The 23,645-nt window shown below is 42.3% G+C and overlaps 2 protein-coding genes across 2 annotated transcripts in view; one reads left to right on the plus strand and one right to left on the minus strand.

Moving 5' to 3' along the window:
• Positions 1–19,754, minus strand: part of adamts7 (a disintegrin-like and metallopeptidase (reprolysin type) with thrombospondin type 1 motif, 7) — a 92,310-nt gene extending 72,556 nt beyond the window's left edge. The window contains exons 1-4 of the mRNA XM_030414292.1: positions 19,102–19,754; positions 13,183–13,559; positions 4,507–4,690; positions 3,485–3,684 (exon numbers count right to left, since the gene is read on the minus strand). Of these exons, the coding sequence (XP_030270152.1) occupies positions 3,485–3,684; positions 4,507–4,690; positions 13,183–13,559; positions 19,102–19,222 (882 nt within the window). The 5' untranslated portion in view covers positions 19,223–19,754. The remainder of the gene's footprint in view (positions 1–3,484; positions 3,685–4,506; positions 4,691–13,182; positions 13,560–19,101) is intronic.
• Positions 19,755–20,480: 726 nt separating this feature from the next.
• Positions 20,481–22,645, plus strand: rxfp3.3a2 (relaxin family peptide receptor 3.3a2). Its single transcript, XM_030413748.1, has one exon. The coding sequence runs from the start codon at positions 20,726–20,728 to the stop codon at positions 21,869–21,871; it is 1,146 nt and encodes a 381-aa protein (XP_030269608.1). The 5' UTR covers positions 20,481–20,725; the 3' UTR covers positions 21,872–22,645.
• The last annotated feature ends 1,000 nt before the right edge of the window (positions 22,646–23,645 follow it).

Consider the following 23,645-nt stretch of genomic DNA (forward strand, 5'->3'; position numbering starts at 1 on the left):
GGTCTATTCTGGGCTGAGACCCGTCCTCCATCTAAGTTTCATGGAAATCCGTTCGGGAGTTTTTGTGTAATCCTGCTGACAAACCAACCAACCAACAGATGGACATGGGTGACAACAATGTAAACGGGATATTGACTGTCAAAGAAGAAATTCATGTTTTCATTGCTTGCAACTTTTGCTCGCGTCCCTCTCTTACACCCCTGGTTCATAAAACATGTGCATAGAATTATTTTGTTCAGGATGATTCAAACAAAATGCGTGTTAGCTGTTGGGACAACGCCTGACAACGCCTCCACCTCCTTCTCATCTTTTCTGAGACAAATTTCCCTAACTGTCTGAAACTGACAACCGGAGAAGCACGCTTACTTCATGCAGCGACTGGTCAGGTGTGCAGAGTCCACAAATTATGCAGAGTTTAAATTCTTCTCTCGTTTTACTACTTCTGTCGAGACACAACGTCACTCTCGTATACAAGATAAGAAACACGAAGGCCCAGTTAATCAGTTCAATTTGCCTGCAGATAAAATCTTCTAAGGTGCAGGACCAGTCGATTCAAGTGTTTAATTGTCACCGCTGGCCTTTTTTAGATAACTCAATTTAATATATTTGTATTCCACATTTGATTAGGTGACTGATTAAGTGGTTTCTGCTGGATGAACAACTAATTGCCTTTCTGGGATAATTGACCACCAATGTCACAGCCACATCATGCTGTTGGGAATATGCTGTCATGCAATACTGGGTGTCTGAGGAATAGTTTTTAATCTTTAAGTAGGTGTGCCCTGCCAACGTCTCGTGTTTGACATTTGTAGCATGTCCTCCTCTTTCTCCTCCCATTCACTGTCACACAGCTGTCCACTATCCAATCAGGCAAACATGCCCATAGAAACATTCACATATTTCGTGCCCAATCTATAGAATACAATATGTTCTTTGAAGAAGAGGCTTATAGATGAAACCCTAGTTAAAGGCTGTATTTAGAACCCCCTGTGTGGGTTCCATAGGAAACCCTTGCAACACAAAAACACTTCTGCTAAACTCCTGGTGGGTGCATGAGGAGCTGATTGGCTGGTGAAACAGGTAACGGGCAGAATCATTTTAGAACATATCAGGGGAATGTTGCAGCAGTGTCAGCTGGCTCGTCTCAGCTCGTCTCAGCTCCACTCATGTCGGCTGATGGTGCTGCCTGTGACTCAACTTGTCAAGGCTCGGCGGCAGGTTTTAGAACATGATACATGTCACCTGCCACTATCACCTGAGAAGTCAGCGGGTCAAGTCCGATCCAAACTGTCAGCTGGTGGAAATAGAAGAGCTTGAGACAGAGGAAAGAGATCATCACCCTTTCCTCTCTTCTGCTCACCTACGAGTCACTAAACCAAACACTCACTACATACACACCTTTTCTTTTCTGCCAATCCATCGTCAGTAGAAAACAGCACTGTAGCAAGTATCTCGCTGCCATAGCGACACTTTAAGACACTACGAATTATATCAAGTCTGAAAAAGCCTCTGATGGAACACAAGAGCAGGGAGTCATTGCAATAGAGATGATGCGCCATCCCGTCGAGTGGTCCTGGTGTCAGAACATCGCAAGTTTCAACTTGTCTTGTCGCAAATCTTTGGTCTGAACAAGCTTAGTCCAGCTGTGAGTCGAGGCCCGTTAACACTGCTGAAACTTTTTTCCTGAAGCGTTCTAGAGTGGTTTAGCCTTGCGTGAATCTTTAGAGGACAGAAAGCTTGGAAAGTTGGGTTCTAGGTAGAGCCCTCCAGAAGGGGTTACAGATGGAGCCTTTATAAAAGGTTCTACCAGAGTTAGACTATATGGTTCTGTTTAGCCCTTTTACTTCGAGGAGTGCAGACTTTAATAATTTAAAAAAAATTCATTACGCTTGTTGCATAATGCATGAAGCTCCAGCTCTCCATCCACATTTCAACACAATGCATGTCTTGTTCAGAGCCAGAAAGAAGAATGTCAGTGTCCAGCTGCAGCCTACACGGTGCTGCTCAGTGATAGTCAGAGAGTCTGACTCCAACACAGCCAAGAAGCTGCAACGATTTCAATGCCAAAGAGGAAGAGAGAGGGTGATAAAACAACTGCTTCACTAAATAACCACTTGAGTCTGATGACAGCTCAGTTACTACACAGACACTTAGAAACAACACTCAAATCCCACTGCTCAGATTCTCTTCATTTTTCCAGCTGCCGGCCAAAATGTCTCCACACCGAATCTTCATTCATCAACACTATATAAGCATTGTTTCTCACAGTAGTGCTCATTCACAGATATCCTGTTGTTGAATCAGCTCTGCAGCATTATTTTTATAAAGCTTATCAGTAACACTGAACATGCTCCCAGCTGTTCTTTACCCATTTTTCTCAACTGTTTAACTTTTGACCAAAATGAAAGCTGCGGCTATTTAAAGCCCTGGAGTTTTTGTTCTCAACAATGCGCAGTTGGTTTCATGTTTCCTCTAAAGCCACATTCTATACATTTGCAGTGCAAACTTTGCTTTGTAAATGTCCGTCTTCATGCCCGTATGATCTGTTTGTTTGTTAACATATAATTATAAAAAATTATCCCGGAAGAAAGACAATACATAACCACAAGATCACCATGTGAAAGGAAGTCAGGAGCTGTGTTTCCCCTCTTTTTTCTGCTGAGATCGACTCGGGCTGTAAATCATACTGCACCACCGGGTTCATACAGTACAGCCGAGTACAAAAATATGAACCTCTTGTGAAGTCGTGGAACTTCAAGACAGCGTCTGTGATGAGACAATGGGGCAGCTGGTGGCGGAGGAAGATGATGCCATTACTTATTGTTTGGACACGGCTCAGAGGATGTTTCCCTCGATGCAGTGCAAGATTGTTTTCACAAAACTGAATCGTTTGGGACTTTAAAGTTCAAAGCTGGAGTGTAGAGGCCTCAAAACAAGAGCCATGAGAGGATGTGTGGTATAATGGTTGCTTCCTTTGTGTATTATTGTCTGTTAAGTCAGTTAATCCAGGCGATCCTCTGTCAGTAAATTCCCTTTCCTGATGATCTGTCCTCTGATAGCTCTTTCAGTAGCTGCGGTCAGAGCACATGCTATTCTTTTTTGGAAAACAGTAGGATGTGGTAATCAATAACAGAGAAGGAGTCAGTTTACTTAACCTCGTACCAGGAGGTAGTGATAACAGAGATTGGGAAAGACGAGGGAGTCACGGCTGAAAAAAGAGAGATGAGGAGGGTTTAATCCCTTCATTGTGTGAGTTGACACAAGAACTGAAACAGCATCTGCTATCAAACAGCTGTATTGTTCAAAACATCTGAAAAGATGTTCATAATCCTGTAACTCTTTAAAATAAATGTTCAGAGTTTTTCATTATTTTAGTATTCATTTGAGGACATTGGTGTGTCTTGATAAAAAGTCCTGGAGAGCAACAGATGGGTCGATGCATGGACATGTTACGTTACTGTAACTGTAATTGTCTCATACTCACAATGTTCATGACAGCGAGGACGTAGCTTTCCACAGCTTTGCTTCCATGATACTCCACCATTTTAGGGTCGGCCACCACGAGCGTTTCCACCCACTTCTCTTTGCTGACTGAGCGTTGATGAATTCTCCTCCTTCTTCTCTGCTGGCGGTGCTCCCACCGCTCCCGCTGTCTCTCAGTGTCTTCAAAACTTTGATGGGAATCTGGAGATGGGAGACAGAAATAGATATCTAACTGAGCGGAGCCAACAAAATACACAAGCATGAAATAACACTTGCAAGATACACTCAAGTATATACTATTTTTTCTACACTGAACAAAAATATAAACGCAACACTTTTGTTTTTGCTCCCATTTTTCACGAGCTGAACTCAAAGATCTAAAATAGTTTCTACACAAAAGAACCATTTCTCTCAAATATTGTTCACAAATCTGTCCAAATCTGTGTGAGTGAGCACTTCTCCTTTGCCGAGATAATCCATCCAGCCTAACAGGTGTGGCATATCAAGATGCTGATTAGACAGCGTGAATATTGCACATCCAACCGGCCTCACAACCGCAGACCAGGTGTAACCACACCAGCCCAGGACCTCCACATACAGCATGTTCACCTCCAAGATCGTCTGAGACCACCCAATATTTGAGAGAACTGGATCTTTTGTGTAAATAGAAAAAGTTTTTATGCACATGACCTCCCTGCCCTTATTATTCTTTCTCTCTTCACTTGTCAAAAGCTGTGCAAAGTCCTAAAATGCTCAATTTTCTTCCAAGGTCAATCAAACCCACTCTGAATTTTAAGCAGCAGATTTATGAGCTTTTCAATTTCAACGTTTTAAATCATCTGACTGCTGCGGTTTATTAGCCAGAGACAGACTCATGAGACAGACAAGAAAAGTCATGATGGAGGCTCCTTAAACTGAAAGATCCTCACATGCTGTCTGTATTATATTACAGTTCTAAGTAACAGATAACAAGAGGTAAAGTTTTACACCTTCTCACTTTTACATGAGAAAGAAATGATTTACTTGAATTTCCGCAGGTGCCGTTGAGAGCTTGTTTCCCTAAGTTGGGCTGTACGACTGGTCTCCAGGAGGGAGGGGACGCGTGGCGCTTAAAGATGGCGTGCGCTTGTGGTGCTGAGGTGTCATCGCTCGACTTCTCCAGAGGTTGAATAAAAAACTCATCCTCAGACAACTTGAACAGTCCTGTCTGAAAAAAAGCAAGAAAAGAAGGGCCAAATGTCAGTTTTCTATATTATAATAGGATGCCCTCTGTGAATTTTATTTGACCTTCTGCCACCACAGATGTGGACCTGCAGCAATAAGCCGATCAATCAAATAGTTGATTGTAGAGAAGTTTACTACAAAGTAATTTTTATATTCTGAATATTCGTTGAAAATTAAAACAAAACATTTAGTGTTTCCAGGATCCCCGATGTGAGAAATAGCTGCTTTTGGAGGTCACCCTGTGCTCTTGAATATTGTGATGTGTATTTTCAGCATTTCCTGAAGTTTCATGGACCAACTGACTGATCACTTAATTAAGAAAATACCAGCCAGACTAATCGATAACTAAACTATCATAAAAATAATCAGATTTTCCTTAAACAGGCCTTCCAATATGGCATTTTCACAGTTCTTCTACTTTAAAGTAGTGCCTTGAAGCTAAGCCTCAGTTAATACAAAGGTCAGATGTTATATTTGGCTGCTTTTTTAAAAAAAAGAAGTTTATTTACACTCAGGTGAAGAGCTGCTTGATTATGACAGTACACCTTAAACTCAAAAACACAGCAGATCTCTTTAACGTTCTGCAGCATTAGCCGCAGAACTGCTGGAAATCGACTCTCCAGTCCTAAAATATACCAACTAAATACAGGAAGTTAAACAAACGAATGAATAGTGTTAGTTTTTGTCATTTTCCTTTGCATGTGCTTGTAAATAACAGATATGGTACAGGGATGCGTAACAGATGATACATTTATAAATTCTCCAATTTATTGGTATTAGGGGTGTAAAGATTCACCGATACGAATCGGTAACCGCTTTTAACGTTAAAGATGTGACATGGCTATTAAAGACTTTTCCCAGCCACAACTTAGCCACAACTCAGCGAGGTCCAAGGTAATCACGGCATGTGTAGCCCGTTTTATTGCAAAGGACTTACGACCTTACAGTGTGGTTGAGAGTGATGGCTTTCGAGACATGATAAGGTAAGCAATGCCAATTTCATAGAATTGCTTATTTCATTTATAATGGAAAATGAATGTCTACATTAAACAAATGTTAAGAACTGTATTAGATTGCATTGTATCGTATCCAATCGCATCACATCACATTGCACCAAATCGTTCTGTATTTAAAATGTATCATCCGTGAATTGTATCCAATCATCTTATGAGGGAGAGATGCACACCCCTGACCGGTATCTGTCGAATGGTAGCCGATAAAGAGCCAATGAGAATGTGAAGAACATCTAACTTATAAGTGCAGCTTCCTAACACTCCGGTACAGGAGGTACACCATCTACTGAGGAGTTCAGAGAGGAGGGAAAATGTTTGAACACAATAAATCTTATCAGAGCTATGACTTTAGAAATCACCCATCTTTATCCTCTATATCTCAGCCCAGTGCCCTCAGGTGATGATTTGGAAGCCCACAGCGCTGACTTACCCTCAGCACATTAAGCAAAACCCAGCAAGCTTCAGGTGAAACAGGCTGATGTTTTATGTTGGCTCTAGACATCCAGTGTGCAGCTGACACATCCAGGGTGCAGCTGAGCCGGGGTAAAGATCAGATGTCACTTAAATTACTGCACCCTGTTGGCACGGTGCCAAACACAAATTCCAGTAGCTCCCTCCTGTATCTGGTCACCACCCTCGCCCTATTTTTAATTTTTGTCCACCTTCTGCTCCCATTAAATCTCCATCAGCTGTCATACAGTCACAGAGTCCCATTAGGGCTCAGACAGCAGGGCTGGAACTACGATATCTGTGCAGTGCCATGTGGAGAGTCTAGCAGAGTAGAGGCAGAGTCGAGGCTTTTTACCTCCATCTCTTACACAAACAGTAACAGGCTGTCAGTGCTGTCAGTGGCTGCACATCACCTGGCAGTGTGATTGTTAAAAGAAGCCTCCAATTGTAAGAATGTAAAAGAAAAGTATAAACCATAAGACTGGACCTTTAGACTTTCATGCTGTTAGATTTGACATGGTTTGTATTGTTTCAATGTGTCCCTTGTTCTAGTGAATGCTCCCATGATTCTGGGGAAACATCAGTAACACCGTCTGGACTCTGAGGCGATATAAAATCCAACCATTCAGATTTTTAATTACATTATTCTGCACCCAGGTGGTATTTTTGTGAGCTGTGCATGATTTTACAGCACAACAGTAATCAAAAGTCTGTGTTTTACCCATTATTTACTACAGATGACTCATGCTTTGAGTAAAAGGCTTGTACTAAATTGAATCGGGTTTATTCTTAAAGAAACGGCTCGAGTTTCTTGCTATGGTTCAAAAATCTAAAACCATAACAAAACTAAGTCTGACTTATTCTTCCTTTGATCGCATTGATTAGTAGAAGACCCATAAGACAGAATGTACATACAGTTTTTCAAGTAGAAAACAGAGGCATACTGATTTGACGTTGATCGCCCAGTCTTACGTACAAGCTTTTGTTGAGATGTTTATATTTGTTGATGCCATAAAGGATATGACGAAGACTGCTTGTTGTCAGACACTGCATGTGTATCTGCATGTGTGGAACAAAAGAAGCTGCTGTGCACCTCAGCAGGATGTCAGATATTACTGTAGCTCTCTGAACATGCATATACTGCTTTCCTTTAATGTTGAGCACCTTTTAAATACATTAACAATGCTAAATGCACTAGAAGCACTAGTCATTAAAACCCTTTGTATGTTTGAAAAGGAGTAGGAAGAAGCATTAGCTTATTAATTCCTACCCCTTCTCCACTTAGTACCTAGTACTATAGGTTATCATACATGTGTGCAATAATAATAAAGATTACAAAGAAAAAACAATCAGTGGATCACCTCTGTTGATCCTCAGCGGCTCACAAAGTGAGGTTCTTGTGTATGTGAAGTGGTCATGCATCACAAATCACACCTGTTTGTTTGCTTTTCATATCATTCACTTCAGTCTCTCTTGCAAAAGAGATTTTGATGTCAAAGAGAATACCTGATAAGATAAAGGTTATACATTTTAGATACCATAGAACAGCAAAATCAAGACATAAAACACCACAATACGTTTGTCAGTGTAAGACAAACAATAAAGAATACAATAAAAATGGGAAATCATTGGTGGTGACACAAGACTTAAGGCTGGTTTTAAACCCTGCAGAAGGTCCTGCAGCTCTAATGTTCTAATCCCCCTACTTCACTCTGAAGTTTCTATTTTCAGTCAGAGGAAACGACTTGCTGTTGTCTGCGTGGGAGTCGATACATTAGTGCAGGGGTCATAGCACTTTCTTCTGACTCCATCTCACACCTCGTCCTCTAATCCATGTTCTCTGTCACTTTCCTGGAATCTCTCCTCATCATCATCATGATCAAAGATATGACCAAGAGAGTCACACATGAAATATTGTTTTGTCATTGTGCCACATGGAATGAATTGTTAGAAAGAAATCTTTATTTACCAGAGCTGCAAGATAGCAAGATACTGTCCATGTTTTTACTGTTGTGTAGAAATATTTTGTGGATCAAAGTCCAAAAAAACTGCCTGACTTAAAAGATAACAGGAGAGGTTGCTCATTCTTTTTAATTTATAATGAACAGCTTTTCAATTTGGCTAATTGAATATATAGGCAATGCTTAATAACAGCCATTTAACTTGTTTGACCATGACAACCCTCGGGAGGTGGATGAATTGCACAGTAATGACTGCCACAGTTTGCTCAGCAGGCTGTTCAGAATGGTATATACACATCCTGACAGATGTAATACTCCTATTTGTTGTACAACAGTTTAGATAATTGGATTTCTAACCTGCTCAGTACTCAGTCACCACAGGCTGTAATGGGAGGTGCTGCTCCACTGAGTACACACCAAATACTCAATATCCACGGGAGTGTGTATTATCTCCAATGTTTCTTTATCTGTACACAAATATAATCATTGATTATTTCTGAAAATTACTATTTCTAGACTGTTAACGGCAGTGAGAGAGAGCTCTAAATCAGCTCTTTGATTGATCTGATGATTCGTGCTCTTGCTACAGCGTAACTACAGGAACAATATGGATATAAAACGACCCGCATGAAGAATCTTTTTAGACCAAAAACTTTGAACACATGTCAATAAATACCTTAGTAACACAGCAGGAACTAGATTTTCCTCATAGAATATAGTGGCCCACCAAAGATTATTGAAAAGGCTCCTATTAAAGTGAAAGTGACATTTTTTCCATTAAGGAGCAGATGGAGATTAGCACCAATTCCTCTGAACATTTATGCACACTAACGAGCTGAGAGTCGTAGTCAGCTCCTCCAAAACAGCAAACTGCTTTCCCTCAGCTCCATATTTAAATGTTCCAGAGGAATGACAGACAAAACAGTCAAAGAAATATTTCATATATAGAAAATCTGGGACAACAGCAGTAGGACATCAAATCATCCACAAAGAAACCTCAAATAATATAACGATACCTCTTATGTTGCCGGGGTTCATTTTGCAGGAGTACTGGCACATGTTCTGCAGTGCAGAGACTACAGCATGTGTTTCACAGGTTTTCAGACTGGATTTGAAATTAAACATCAGTGAAGTTTTCAGCTCGAAAGTCCAAATGAAAACACATTTAGTCAACCCTTTTCCCTGTAAAATATAATGTCAGTGTTTTTACATTTATTGTCAATAGTTTTAGTACCATAAGGAAGAAAACAGGGGGCATGTCAGCTGCTGGCAGGCTGAGCACCAGCAGGGAACAGGAAACAGCATAAACAAACTTCACGCTGTAGCTCACGGTATTTTGTTAACAGTAATATTAAAAGACAGAAGTGACATCTGTAGGTAAGTTTGCATGATGTTTAATATGCTGCAGCTAACTAGCTGGCTATGGGTTGACATTACAGGTGTGAGCAGTGTTGGACACATGTTAAGAACAACATCTTGTGATTTTAGGACAAAACAGAAGAATAGTAGTAACTGGCCATGTCATTCACCTGACCTCAGTCCAGCTGATGTTGTGTTTCACTTGCTGCAGACCAGACTTCAGACAGAAAGACCGAAAAACTAGTAAGAAATGAAGCTGCTGTACAGGCCCGGCCGAGAACCACCAATGTGTCTGCTTTATAAATATCTAAGAACAAGGACATGTATTGTCTGACCTCAAAGATGCACATAGTGATTTTTGTGGAATAAAGATGAATTCAAATGCAACCTGTTAACAAGAAAGCTCCACACTTGCTTGATACAACAGCCGGCCACTCCAGGAATCCATGCAGATTCAGCTTAACATAAGCAGACAGGGTCGAGGTTTTTCTGTTAATACTCAGCGAAGCATTACATTTGGCGAGAACAGATGCGTGATCAATATGACTTGAACTGTGTATCAAGCAAGCAATATGTATTTAAATAGCACCTTTCACAGACACCAGTCACAAAGTGCTTCATAGTCGACAAAGTCAAAATAAAAACAACAAATACATTAAAAAATACACAATAAAATACCAAGTAGAATACAGAGCCGATAAAACCTAACCTAAAATAGTCTATCCAAATGCCTGCCTAAAAAGGAAGTCCACTGAATCCAGAGATCAAAGCTTGGAGGCAGTGTTGAGATGTCTCCAATGAACACCAAGAAAACCGTGGGTGAAGGGCCTGAGGGCTCGGCTTGTAGTATCAAGAGGGCATAAATTGGTACAAGATTTGTTGATTCAAGCCTCTCAGAATCCACTTTTGTTTTGAGATGTTTGTGCACTGTTGGCACAGTTCTAATTAACAGAAAAGGGAGCACTGATCAAAAACATGTGGTCATTGATTATTTTGTTGGTGGAAACGCTTAGTGATGAACCAACGCCAGACACATGTGAGCGGGGAGGGCACAAGAGAAAAAGTGGTGAGCAGAAGAGAATCTCTGTACACCACATATACTTAACCATGATGGAGAGGGGATATAGCAGCAGGAGACTGTGCCTACTGTGCCGAGCTCCACTCCTGTCAGCAAAGAAACACGACAGTTCAGTGGGCAACAAATCAGGAAGAATGATGGACGACAGGTGAGAGAACAACTGCCTGTCTCCTGGTCGCGGGCCAACAAGCCTCTTATGATGTGGAGAAAGTAGGACAAGTATAGACAACAGGGATCAATGGATGGTGTTAGAGGTGGTGGTGGTGTGGGAAGTGTTACCTTGGCCCATATCCAATGCTGAATGGCTACATCTTAATCCAAGAACTACACTTCCTCTTTCTGTGTAGCAATTTGTGGAAAGAGACATTGCTGCTGAGCTTTTCACATTTTTCTTTTCAGGTGCTTTAGGTGCTGTCTAGTTCCTTTATATTGGAGAGAAGGCAGACATCTGTAGGGCTGATATCTCAACAAAACACTCATTTGGGGTTTAACTGTTGCTTTAAGATGGGTGCATTAATGTGACTGTGATCGTGACATGAAAGCATTGTGTGAGTTGACCAATCAGAGCAGACTTGGTGTTCAGGAGGAGGAGCCTTAAAGAGACAGCAGCTAAAACAGAGCCTTTCAAACAGAGGGAGACTACAGAGCTGCACTGGACAGTGTGAGAAAATGGATGGGATTTTTCAGCCTAAAGGATGTAAACTTATTCTAGTCGTAATCAAAAACAGAATTATGAACCTGAAAATGAGCACAGCATGTCTCTCTTAAGCTTCATTCTGATGGAGCACAATGTGCAGGATGGGATTGAGGCTAGAAATCTACATGAAGTTCACTGTCACTAAATCCAAACCTCGAAGAATTCAAAACAAAACAATATTTGGGCAGATATGACGATACTTTTCAATTCCACAAAGGGAACAATCTCAGACATCACAGTCATCACAGTCCTATTTGCTGTTGTGAGGAACGTTGTTGACAAGCGGCAGAAGAGAATTCACCCCCCCCCCCCCCCCATACTAAAATGGATCCATTCTTTTATTACTCTCTTATTTCAGTGTTTGTTTACTTTAAGTGGAGCGGGCGTCTCTGAGATTCAATAAACCAGAGTAGGCTCTACAGGTGAACATGGTCAAGCACACTGCGTGTATAACAGAGAACTTAAAGGGGCTGTCTCAGTGGGAATTTGGTCCATTTAAGGCAAAACAGCTGCAATTTATCCAAAAGGAACAAAAAAAGGAAAAAGTAATAATGAGGAGCAACATATCTGCAGCGTTGTGATCGTGCTGTGTCAGAGATTTAAAATGGTCTGTTGTCAATTTAAAATCTCTGAATGCACCGACGAATGCTAAATGATCCCAATACTAAATTATTGTTAACTTATACCTCCAATCTGCAACCACAGAGGCAGAATGAACAGTTTTCGAATATGACTGAGCAGAACTTGGCGTGCAGTTGGATTCCTGCTGTGATCATGCAGATGCACTGAAGGGAGTCACGCTTTGTTCTTCAGCCTCAAATGTTACTTTTATAGAGAAAACAGAAGTAGAATAAACTGCACTCTGTGCATATACAATATTTGCTCCAATGCTTGCACTGCTACTTCATTCCAGTGTTTTTAAACCTGAGCCTTATGTTTAAATGTTTAATACCTACCAAACTAAAATTCCATTTTGGAATTGGTCCAGTAGAAGTCCTCAGCTGGCAGCATGTCTTCAAACCTGGACAGGTACATCCACTAAAAGTGCTTGTGACTCACAGAATGAGGTCTGAAATCACTGCTGAAGTGATTCGTAAACATAGAGAGCTGATGTTTTATAATAAGATCCTTCTGTTGTTACCAACAGAAAAATCTCGGCCAAGGAGAAGCCTTGCTCTGATATCTCAAGTGGTGAAAATCAAAATTAGTTAAATACTTAGTGACTTACTCTAAAGTCACTAAACTAAACTATAAACTCCTCTCTCTGACCCACATTTCCACCGTTCTTATCAATTCGCATCTGACATCTGTGAGATTTCAGAATGAGTTTTGTGTTTCTGGTTACAGAAAAGATCTTCCTCTTAAATTAAGAGGTGCCTTTCTTTATTACTCGAAGTGTCATGCCTGCCTGATATCGTTGACGGCTGAGGTTGTTTATTACATGATTTTCCCTTGGTTTTCTGGATGCCCTGAGCTGTTCCGCTGCGTGACTTCCAGGTTTGATCTGCTCTGTGCGGCCTGGCATGGCTGCAGCACACTTACATCAACACTTAACCCATCAGTGGCAAAAGCTAGCGCTTTCAGTGCAATTAATGGAAATGTGATAAAAAAAAAAAAAAACAATATGGCCAATTTGAGAGAGCTGCAATGTTTGTGATAGAGGTACAATGTGTCACAACATAGCAATAAAATTATGTTTTTTGGTTGAGTAGACAAATCATATTCTCTAGACACAAGGGAACATGCATGTTTGGTACAGGTCCCAGCAAAATCTTAATTTTTCTAATGTTTCAGAGCAAAAACACTAAGAATTAGCATTCCCCAACTGCAACTCATACTGCAATATCTGTCAAAACAATCGCAGTGTAAGTATTCTTATAAAACTTCCAATGGACTTCAAGCTTCACACTTACTCACCAGTCCATCACAGGTGCTAATGGCTGCACTGCCTCTAACAGTGACCTCGTCCCACACTTCACCTAGGAAATGGCACTGGGAGGATCCAGGAGGACGGATCCGAGCTCCATCCAGGCCACCGTACCTCCTCTCCGTCAGAAAGCCAGGAGCCAGCAGGTGTGGGTTGAGGGTGAGGTTAAAATGCAAACTGTGGCCACCGTGCCACAACTGGTAGAACACTCGATCCGAGGCCACTGGTCCCTCTGAGGCTTCCCGGCGCTGCACGCGGCGAGCATGGTGAGACAGGAAGTTGGACAGGAAGTGACCTCTGGCATCCACTCTCGTGGGGTGAACCACTTCATACTGAGGCAGATCGTGCAAAAATCTCTCCATCAAAACTGTGGTGGGAAGAGGAGATGTAAGAAAAGAAGGGTTACTAAATCATGGGAAAGGGGAGGGAAATTAAATAATTAAGTGGCTGTAAAGCTGTAAACAGAACTAGGGACGCTCTAAACAAACCCATGTGGGTGTGTAATCTGTCATATTTATGTCTGAACGCAGCTGCACTGTATAGAGTGCCTGGTAGATAAACACTGCTGCAGACTGTCCGCTGTCCTCCTTTTGCTTTTTACTCTCAAATGCAGCAGGTTTAATAAAGTTGGTGAAAATCATTCCTCTCATAAAAATATTTCTCCTTCATTTTCTGGGATTGGGAACAGACAGCAGACAGCCTCATTCTGTACATCTCCAGTTCATTGTCCAATGGAGATTAAGGCTCAACATTGTATATCTTTCATATTTCGTGTTGCTTAATAGTTCAGTGGCAGACTTTTCATGCAAAAGGAGAATTTAAAGTATCTTAGAAATGTTTGTTTCCAAATGGAAGAAATCAAGTGACTAAGAAGCTAATGTACCCAGATGAATCTGAGTGCCACAGCTGCAAAAAACAATTAGTGTCATTGTTGAGCAATCAGTTGATTGTTCTCTCGATGATTCACTTTGTTTTGGTCTATAAAATGTCAGAAAGTGCTGAAAAGATGACATCCTCAAATATCTTGTTCTGTCCACAACACAAACATGCTAGTTGACTCACGGAGGAGAAAAGACACCAAATAATGTTTAAAGGTTATATTCACCAATTTAACACACTATAGCGTGTTTAAAAGTCTTAAATTAGTATAAAGTCCTTTTGTGGTTCCAGAGGAAGCTGTAAGTAATCTGCTACATTGCCTCCAGTGATGTCACTCAGTGGCTAAGTTGCACTTACAGACAAAAGCAGACCAAGAACACAATTTAAAAACAAATGATCAAAATCGATACAGCAGAGCTGCATATGATCTTTCTTATTCCACCCACCTTTTCAAAACCCACAATGCAACAACCACATAGATGCAAAAAATGTTCACAAACAACTACAAAGAGACACAAAGCAAACACAAAGGGACAAAAAAACAACTGCAAAGAGACACAAAACAACCACAAAGACAAAGAGACACAATACAACCACAAAGAGACACAAAACAACCACAAAGTCATACACAACAACCACAAAGAGACACAAAACAACCACAAAGTCATACACAACAACCACAAAGAGACACGATACGACCACAAAGAGACACAAAACAACCACAAAGACATACACAAAACAACCACAAAGAGACACAAAACAGCTACAATAAGACACAAAACAACCACAAAGAGACACAAAACAACTACAAAGAGACTCAAAAAACAACTTCAAAGAGACTCAAAAAACAACTACAAAGAGAAAGAGACAAAGAGACACAAACAACCACAAAGAGACACAAAACAACTACAAAGAGACCCAAAACAACCATTAAGAGACAAAAAACATTCGCAAAGAGACACAGAACAACCACAAAGAGACACAAAACACCTAAAAAGAGAATCAAAAAACAACTACAAAGAGAAAGAGAGACACAAAACACCTTTAAGAGACAAAAAAACAATCAAAAAGAGACACAAAACACCATTAAGAGACAAAAAAACAATCAAAAAGAGACACAAAACAACTACAAAGAGACACAAAACAACTACAAAGAGACTCAAAAAACAACTACAAAGAGACTCAAAAAACAACTACAAGAGAAAGAAAGACACAAACAACAAAAAGAGCTAGAAGAAGCTGGAGTTAGAAGAAGCTGAAAACAGAGAATGTGACTTTTTCTTCAAAATAAATGTACAAACAACAATTACATCCATGTCACACATGCATGAACCATGTGCGGTGACCTAAGGCTGGTGTCACAGCAGTAGAACTGGATTTGTCTCTTTATCTTTATTGCATCTCCTGGGACCTGTCCATGTCTGTTTTTTTTTTTTTTAAATCTTCACCAGGGTATGATATCAATGAGTCCGTATCATCATGTCAGCAATGTAATCTACTTCATGCCAACATACAGCAGCATGAAGCACAACTGAAAACAAAAGTAACACTGCTGTCTGATCGGCTGTTGAGTAGGTTCTTCTTATTAAATGCTGTGTAGACATAGTTTGGACATTGAAAAAGTCTGATCCACAACCAGCTGTGTACAATGTAAGCTTTGTAAGAATCAGCAAACGCGATCAACACAATGACTTTTATGTCACCATGTTGTGTGGAGAGCTTGAAAATGAGGAAAGTCTTAGTCTTTATTCATACATCTACAACCAGACTTTGTCTCTTTCTATAATAATTTACTCAACCAATCTGATATATTTCATCATATTGTAATAAGTGTAAAGAACTACACTGTAATACTGCAATATTATCCTGAGGCAGAATCACTCATTTGACATCATCCAAGTCATATTCATCATTGGTGTCTGTTTAATAAAGATGTCTCTTCATTCTGCACAGCTCACACTGCAAATCAGACACGTGTTGCATCATGAATTCCAGACGGGCCGTCTGTCTTTGTATGCAGGTAGTCTGTCAAGGTAAAACAATGAAATCCTACCCCTTCATGATACCATCATTAACATAATCTCATTCAGGAGAAATGAGCAGAATGCAAACAATGATCCCTCACAGCCTTGTAGAAGAGGTAAGACGAGGACGCTCCCACTTTATCACTGCATAAAGTTATCTGTGCAAATATTTTCCAAGAACACATCAGTGCAGTGAGATCTGAGGGGATGAGTGTGTGTAACCAGCTGTTTGGAATGTCTCGAGGAAAATCGTTTTATGGTTTTGAACTTTTGTAAGTTCTCTCTTATTCCTGAATGTGCCAGCTGAGGAGGATCTGACGGAATTACACCTAAATATGAAAAAACAGAACAGAACGTCAGCGGTCCTCAGAGGCGTGGAGAACTAAAGTAGCTTTTTACTTTGCCTCCCTACATTTGAACACAAATACCTGTACTTTCTACTCTTTACATTTTCAAACATGCTTTTTACTTTAGTTTAAATGCATCTGAGGGGAATTACCAGTCATATTTAATTTGTGTCACTGCACGCTGCCATGCTGAAATGAGGTAAACAGACAGAGAGAGAGAGACTGGAATGTGGAGAAAATGCATGTTGGTGTCCCAATCTTCTTATTTTCTCTCTTTGCTGCTGCTCAGGACGCTTTACCATCCCAACATGTGTGTATTTGAGGTCCTGGGTATGAGACTCAACAATCAACTGTCTTCGTGGTGCATTCAGGAACAACTGGGACAAATCCTACTGATTCTATCTTTAACTTTAAAAGACTTTGAGTTATATTAATATGACGTGAGCTTCAGTTAGCTTTGACCACAAATGTCCTTCAGAGGGAGACTTTTTACTCTGATACTCTGAGGACATGTCAGAGCCTGTAGTCTATTACTTTTACTGGAGTAAACAAGTTGAATAAGTACTTCTAATTTAACTTCTTTTTACACAAGTATCTGTACTTCTACTCCAGTACAGAATGTGTGTGACTTTGCCACCTCTGGCTGTAACGACTACAAGTCGGTTTACAGTTCAAAAATTCAACACCTTCAAGCAGAAATTTCCTCAAAACAATTGATAGCTGTCATCCGTAATTCAAAACTTCATGAGCGCTTTCTGTTTCTATATATATCATGATTCTCTTCATGGAAGGTATTTTATAACACATGAAGAGCCTCCTGCTTGTAGAATTTTAATCAAAGTCATATGTTAAATTAAGTTTAATAGCTGTGTTCAGGAACAAAGGCCAAGCTTCAAACACATTTCACATTTCCATACAAGCTCACCTGACCAGTTCCCTTCCCCCTTTAAAATCCCTCACCCCAAAACCCCCTTTACTTTCCTCACTGTCTCGTCTGAATACAGGAAGAGAAACCACGGGGGCACAGCCGGAGGACAATCCCATGTGAAAGTTGAGACGGCTCCACCACTCTCTCTACTCTACTCCCTCCCGTCTTCACAGCGGTCCACCGTCCATCCTTACACAACCCTGACTTCCTTGTCTCTCATGCCTCATGCCCCCACCCTCCCTCCAGACCTATAATCAATCCCTCCTACATCACCTAAGCTGACCTCCATCCATAACCTGGCATACACTTCTAAACTTTCCTGCCATGGACTTTGTCCGTGATTAAATTCAAGAGACTTCATTACAGCTTCTCATCAAACTGCTGTGCCCTGTACCGAAGGTCTACAAGTAATTGTTTGCCATGGGGAGGAAAACTGATTAATTAAAATATAAAATGGTGTTAGAAAACAAAGGTTAATAGCACATGCTGCTGAAATTCATTGGTTTCAGCCTCAGCTTCTTAAATGTGAATAATTTCCTGGTGTCTTTCCTCCTCTGGGACAGGAAACTGAAGATATTTGGGTTGAGGACAAAACAAGACATTTGAGGACGTCATCTTGGGTTTTAGGACACACTGACTGACATTTTCTCACAATGTTAGAGACCAAACAGCTAGCTGAATAACTGAGAAATAACTACAGTCTAATCAACAGTGAAAATAAATGTAAGCTGCAGCCCTAATTGCATGTAGCCAGGCTCAGGCGGTGATTCTCAGTGTGCGGTCTGGGACCACCGGGGGCCTCAAGTAGCCGTGCAGACGTCCTCAGAAAAATTAATGCTCTCTGAATGACAATCAGTTAAATAAACTGATATTGACACAGCTGTTTGCGCTCCTCTCTCATACAGTGTGTGATTGTTCACCAAACTTCTCTTCAAGAGGAGCCTCTTCTCAGTACTTTCCTATTTTGACTTCTTAAATAACCTTTTGGGATTCCAGTGCCACCATTCATCACCTGAAATCGTTTGTGTTGGGAGGTTCCTCCCCTCGGTGACACATCCTTTTCTATAATGCCTGACAGCACTTGGCTTTTCTCTCCAGGGCTCGCAGCTGATTTATACAGGAGGAGACAGAGTGCATCCAGACTCCTTGTTCTGCTTGTATCTGTACTCTCGGGGGAACGCTGATTTCTAACATCCAAACCACAAACTAAGGTGAAAACTTAAGAGGATGAAAGAGCGAGGACAGTCCTTCTAGACAGGACAGGACTGACTCTGTGATGTCTCCTCAAGGCCTGATGAGAGCACAGTGGAAACTATTATGAGAATAGTGATATGGCATCCTGTGAGAAATTCTGTTTCCTGCCCTTCACTGATGATGTCTGAGGTCAGTGCCAGCTGCACTGGGAGTCTGTGCTCTGGCTCAGGGGCAGGGCAGATGCCTGCCTACACGGGGCCCGAACCTCCGATGATTTGCTGGAAAGAAGGTCTCTCCAGCTTACAGACTGAGCTGCAAAACCTTGGGACTTAATTGCTCCGGCCAGCCTGAGACTGTGTAAACACTGCTCACAGCTGGCCTGCCCTCCGCTCTGAGCGCTGCTGGCCTGGTTCCGCACGCACTGCGCTGGATCAGACGCTCTGGAGCAAACATGCACGACGGAGAGCAGCCCGCAGCAGCAGAAGACGTGGCGAAGTCATGAAGTTTTATATGTTGCTCGGTTCAGACTCCACTAACCTGGTTCATGTGATGGTCCCAGCGCTGTGCAGTGCCCCAGCAGCAGCAGAAGTGCGATGAAGGAGTGGATGGGGGAGACTCCTTCTCCAAAGGCGTGCAGCTCGCAGTCCAACCGGGTCATGTTGTCAGGACGGTGCCTCAGACCGTAGAAACATTTAACAACTCTCTAACACCGCGTCGTTTGTCAATTCAAAATCATTCCCATCTGGGCTGCACGCACTGCTCGCTAACTGTCACAGCTCCTGCGAACTTCTGCAGCTCAGGCCCGGACATCGCCTCCGGCCGCCCGCCGCTGTTCTTCCATTCGGACTCGTCTGTAAGTCGGTTAACGTCTGCTGTCCCCTCTGTCCTCCATCAGTCTCCGGCCGACAGCCAGTGACAGCTTTAAAAATTCTTCTGCAAACTTTCGCAGAGCCACCCCCACATATGGGTGGACTCAAGACAATGGGCCATCTCTCAGTGGGACCGGAGGCTTAAAGGGGAATGCTACTCCAAGAAATTGGATATGGCGCTTCAGTCCAATTGGCAGTAGCTCCCTAAACTGAGGTCTGCCGGGGTTTCACTGGGTCAGATGAGGACCTGTTTCGTTGTAGTTGCATTCAAGTGGATCCAGAGAAGCGATACAGATCAGGCGCTTCAGTCTGTGGACTGTCAGCTCCTCCTGTGCGTAAAGAGTGAACAGAGTCTTCCCCTGTGCGAACTATGCGACAAAACCTCCATTGAGTGGCGAAAGAAACTCTGTTGAATCATAAAGTTTAGTGAGGTCCTACTCTGACAGAGTTTGGAAAACTCTGGAACTCAATGAAATAGTGAAAAAACAAACACAAATCATTTCAGTTTCTGGATCGATGGTTTTCCCACCATCGATCCAACTGAAATCAGAGGAATAAAGTATATATTTTAAAAAATCCACACGGTCAAACTTTATTATCAAGACTTTAGCTTAGCGCACCCTCTAGCGGACCAATGAAGGCACTCTGGACCACTGATGCAGGGCTGAACTCTGCTCTGATGTGACGCTCCTGCGCTTGTTATAAAAGTGCCAACATTCAGCACTGGCACATTTAAGCGCGCAGTCTTGGTGATGAAGCTCAATACAAAGATGGATGAGAAGTCAGGTGCACGACCAGAAGCGTAGATGGAAATAAAGTTTACAAGATCTGCCTGGACGTTGACCATTAAACATCTGTATATGTCATATCTTGTTTTTTGTCCCTACACGTTCCCTTTTCAGTGCTGATATACAAACCGTGCCAAACATTTGGGTTTTATTATGAATTTTCTTGATAAAAAAGTAGTTGTTTTCATAAATTACGCATTTTACGCACAGCTCGTGTGGTGAGCTGCATTCCGTCACGGGCATCATGAGCTAATCCGCTGCGAATGATGCACACCAGGTCAATGAGACGGGGTTTAACGCTCATTTCCATGATTGTGACTTCTCTTACACTCCTCCTTCGACCAATCGTGGCTCAACGGCAGAGCGACACACCTGTATAAAAGGAGCCTCAGTTCATCGAAGTGCGATGAAGCGCTGAGACACTCTCTGACGGGGCGCCTGTGCTGCGTTCTCGTCTGCGCGCAGTAGAAAGGCAGGCGAGAGGTCAGGTTGTTAACTTTAAAGATGGAGGATTTATTTAACCACAGCGCAGGGTCGAACCTAAGTTCACCTGGTGATGACAAATTCAGTTTCGAAGACATCGATGTGAGCGCAGACGGCGCCTTCTTCCTGAGGATCCTCATCTCCGTGGTGTACTCTGTAGTTTGCGCAGTGGGTTTAGTGGGAAACCTGCTCGTGATTTTCCTCATGAGAATACGACAGGGTCGAAAGAGGTCCACCATCAATTTTTTCATCATCAACTTGGCAGTGACGGACTTTCAGTTCGTGCTCACACTGCCATTCTGGGCTGTGGACACCGCGCTGGACTTCAGCTGGCCGTTTGGAGACGCCATGTGCAAAATCATCCTGTCGGTCACCGTGATGAACATGTACGCCAGCGTGTTTTTCCTCACCGCCATGAGTGTGACCCGCTACCTGTCTGTCGCCTCGGCCCTGAAGAAGAGAGCGTGCAGGAGGTCGCGCTGTGTGAAGTGGGTGTGCGCGGTGCTGTGGGTGGCGGCGACGGTGGCCACAGCTCCGACAACTATCTTCTCCACCGTGACTGTGGTCGCTGGAGAAAAACTCTGCCTCCTCAGGTTCCCCGAGGGGCACGACTGGCTCGCCCTCTATCACATCCAGAAAATACTCATCGCCTTCATCATCCCTATGCTCATAGTGTGTGTGAATTATCTGATGCTCCTGCGCTTCGTGAGACGGAGGAGCATGGGCGGCAGCAACCCCAAACGGAGATCCAGAGTCACCAGATCTGTCGCCATTGTGGTTTTGTCGTTCTTCTGCTGCTGGATGCCAAATCACGCCATCACCTTCTGGGGTGTCCTGGTCAAATTCAACGCAGTCAACTGGGATAAATCTTACTACATGGTGCACACCTACGTGTTCCCGGTTACCGTGTGCCTCGCGCACGCGAACAGCTGCCTGAACCCGGCGCTTTACTGCCTGATGAGGCCAGAGATCAGGAAGATGCTCAGCGGATTGTTTTGGAGAGTCTCCACTCCATCCACCACCAAGGGCTGCGCGACGCGCTCTTTTACGCACGGAGAAACGCAGGCAGTCGTGCCTCCCCAGATTATTGACACTGGAGAGTACACGCTGTCTATCATAGACCGTAAAGGCTTATCAAGCTCCAAAATGCTCCCGTACACCCGATAACACCAGTGTGGTGAGAAATCATCTTTTAACGCCCTTCATGTCCTCCTGTGGCTCTCACTTCTCATGCGTAGAGCTCTCGCCTGTGTCGCAAATGTTATGATCTATAAGGAGGACACACAGTTCAGGTGCACTTTATCATGTGGCATTTAGTCAGTTCCTAAAGCTGTCGCAAGATTACCTCAATTGATGAAACCAGTCTACTCGCTCCTCCTCGGGTGCACCGGGAAGTGGCTGTTATGTTTGCCCTTTGTAAAATCAGACTTGTAGATATATTTGACTTAACTTGAGGGCGAAGAGGGCCAAGGAAACTGGGAACAGAGACACAGAGACATATGAGACAAAACGTCCAAAGAATCGGACTCAAAGCGGGATATTCTCTGACACAGGACACCAAACAAAACTGGGATTTGTGTTGTAAACGGACTGATAACGTTTCCTGTCTGTAAATCTGTAAATGAGGTAGTGAAGTGGTTGATTTGTTTCTCTTTCAGTCAGCTGCATTTATTCATGATCCCTGCATTTTAATGATAGAACTTTGCCTCTCAGACCTCAAAGCTCTCCTCTTCAATCCTCACCGATTTTCTCAGTGGAGGGAATGTCATGTACAGTTAACCTTTATTCTGTTTTGTAAATGCAAAGAATGTCACCACCAAAACCGTCTAAGCTGTGTTCTGTCACTACTGTATGAACAAAAAAAGAGTATTTATTGTATATTTTCTCGTATGAGCTGTTTTTACACTGGAGACATCTCTCATTAAATAAATGTCAATGTGAGTTTGTCATCTTGTTTAACAGAGCAGCAGCAACACAAGAGGAAGAGTCTTTCTGTTAGCTTCCAGTGATTTGAAAAAAAAAAAAAAAGATCAATCATAAACGCTGCTCTCGCTCAGCGTCACAATTTATTGATTCATTGATTTATTGACGTTTCTTCCTGTGAGATTGACAGAGTCGTGCTGAGTAACAGCAGTGTGCAGGATCTTCTTTCTCCGACACTGAAGTGACACTTCCCAGATCACCTGCACTTGAGTGAGTTGGATGTGTGAGTTTCTTCTTTGTAATGATTGAAAGCAAGGTAATCAATCTTTGAGAAGTCTTGTAAATGTAATGTTGAGTTGGAGTGTTGTACAAATCTGATCAGATCAAATCAAACAGAATCAAATAAAATCCATTTTATTTATAGAGCCCACAATGACAATCACATCTCATCAGTGGGCTTTACAGTCTGTACAGTGAAAGTCATCCTCTGTCCTTAGACCCTCGATTCGACCGAGGAAAACTTGCTATATTGAGAAAAAAAACCTTTTCAGAGGGGAACAAAAAAGATGTAAGAAACCTCAGGAAGAGGAGGATCGTCTCCCAGGACAGACAGACATGCAGTAGATGTCACATGTACAGGACAGAACTACAAAATCACAGTTTACAATTTGCATCGACAGAATATCTGATCTGATTATAATATATGCAAAGTTTGTGGATCCGGGTGACGGCAGCAGGATGAGGCATCGCCAAGTGGTGTCTGAACCACTTGGCCTCCTGTCCACTGGCAAATTTGACAGAAATACAGATATGAGGAGATGATGAAATAGACAGGAGCAATGATCCAGCAGAGCCATGATCCAGATCCATCAGTATGTGAGGTAGCAGGAGCCTGGAGAGGTAAATGGTCCCAGTGGCCTGTGGTACATCAGAAAGAAGCCTGAGTAGAAAGAGATGAGGAGGAGGAGGAGGGGCAGGGGGAGGTTGGGGAGGAAGCTATAGAGAGCAAACAGAGCGA

Source organism: Sparus aurata, chromosome 4 (genome assembly GCF_900880675.1).
Source record: "Sparus aurata chromosome 4, fSpaAur1.1, whole genome shotgun sequence".
Taxonomy (NCBI): Eukaryota; Metazoa; Chordata; class Actinopteri; order Spariformes; family Sparidae; genus Sparus; species Sparus aurata.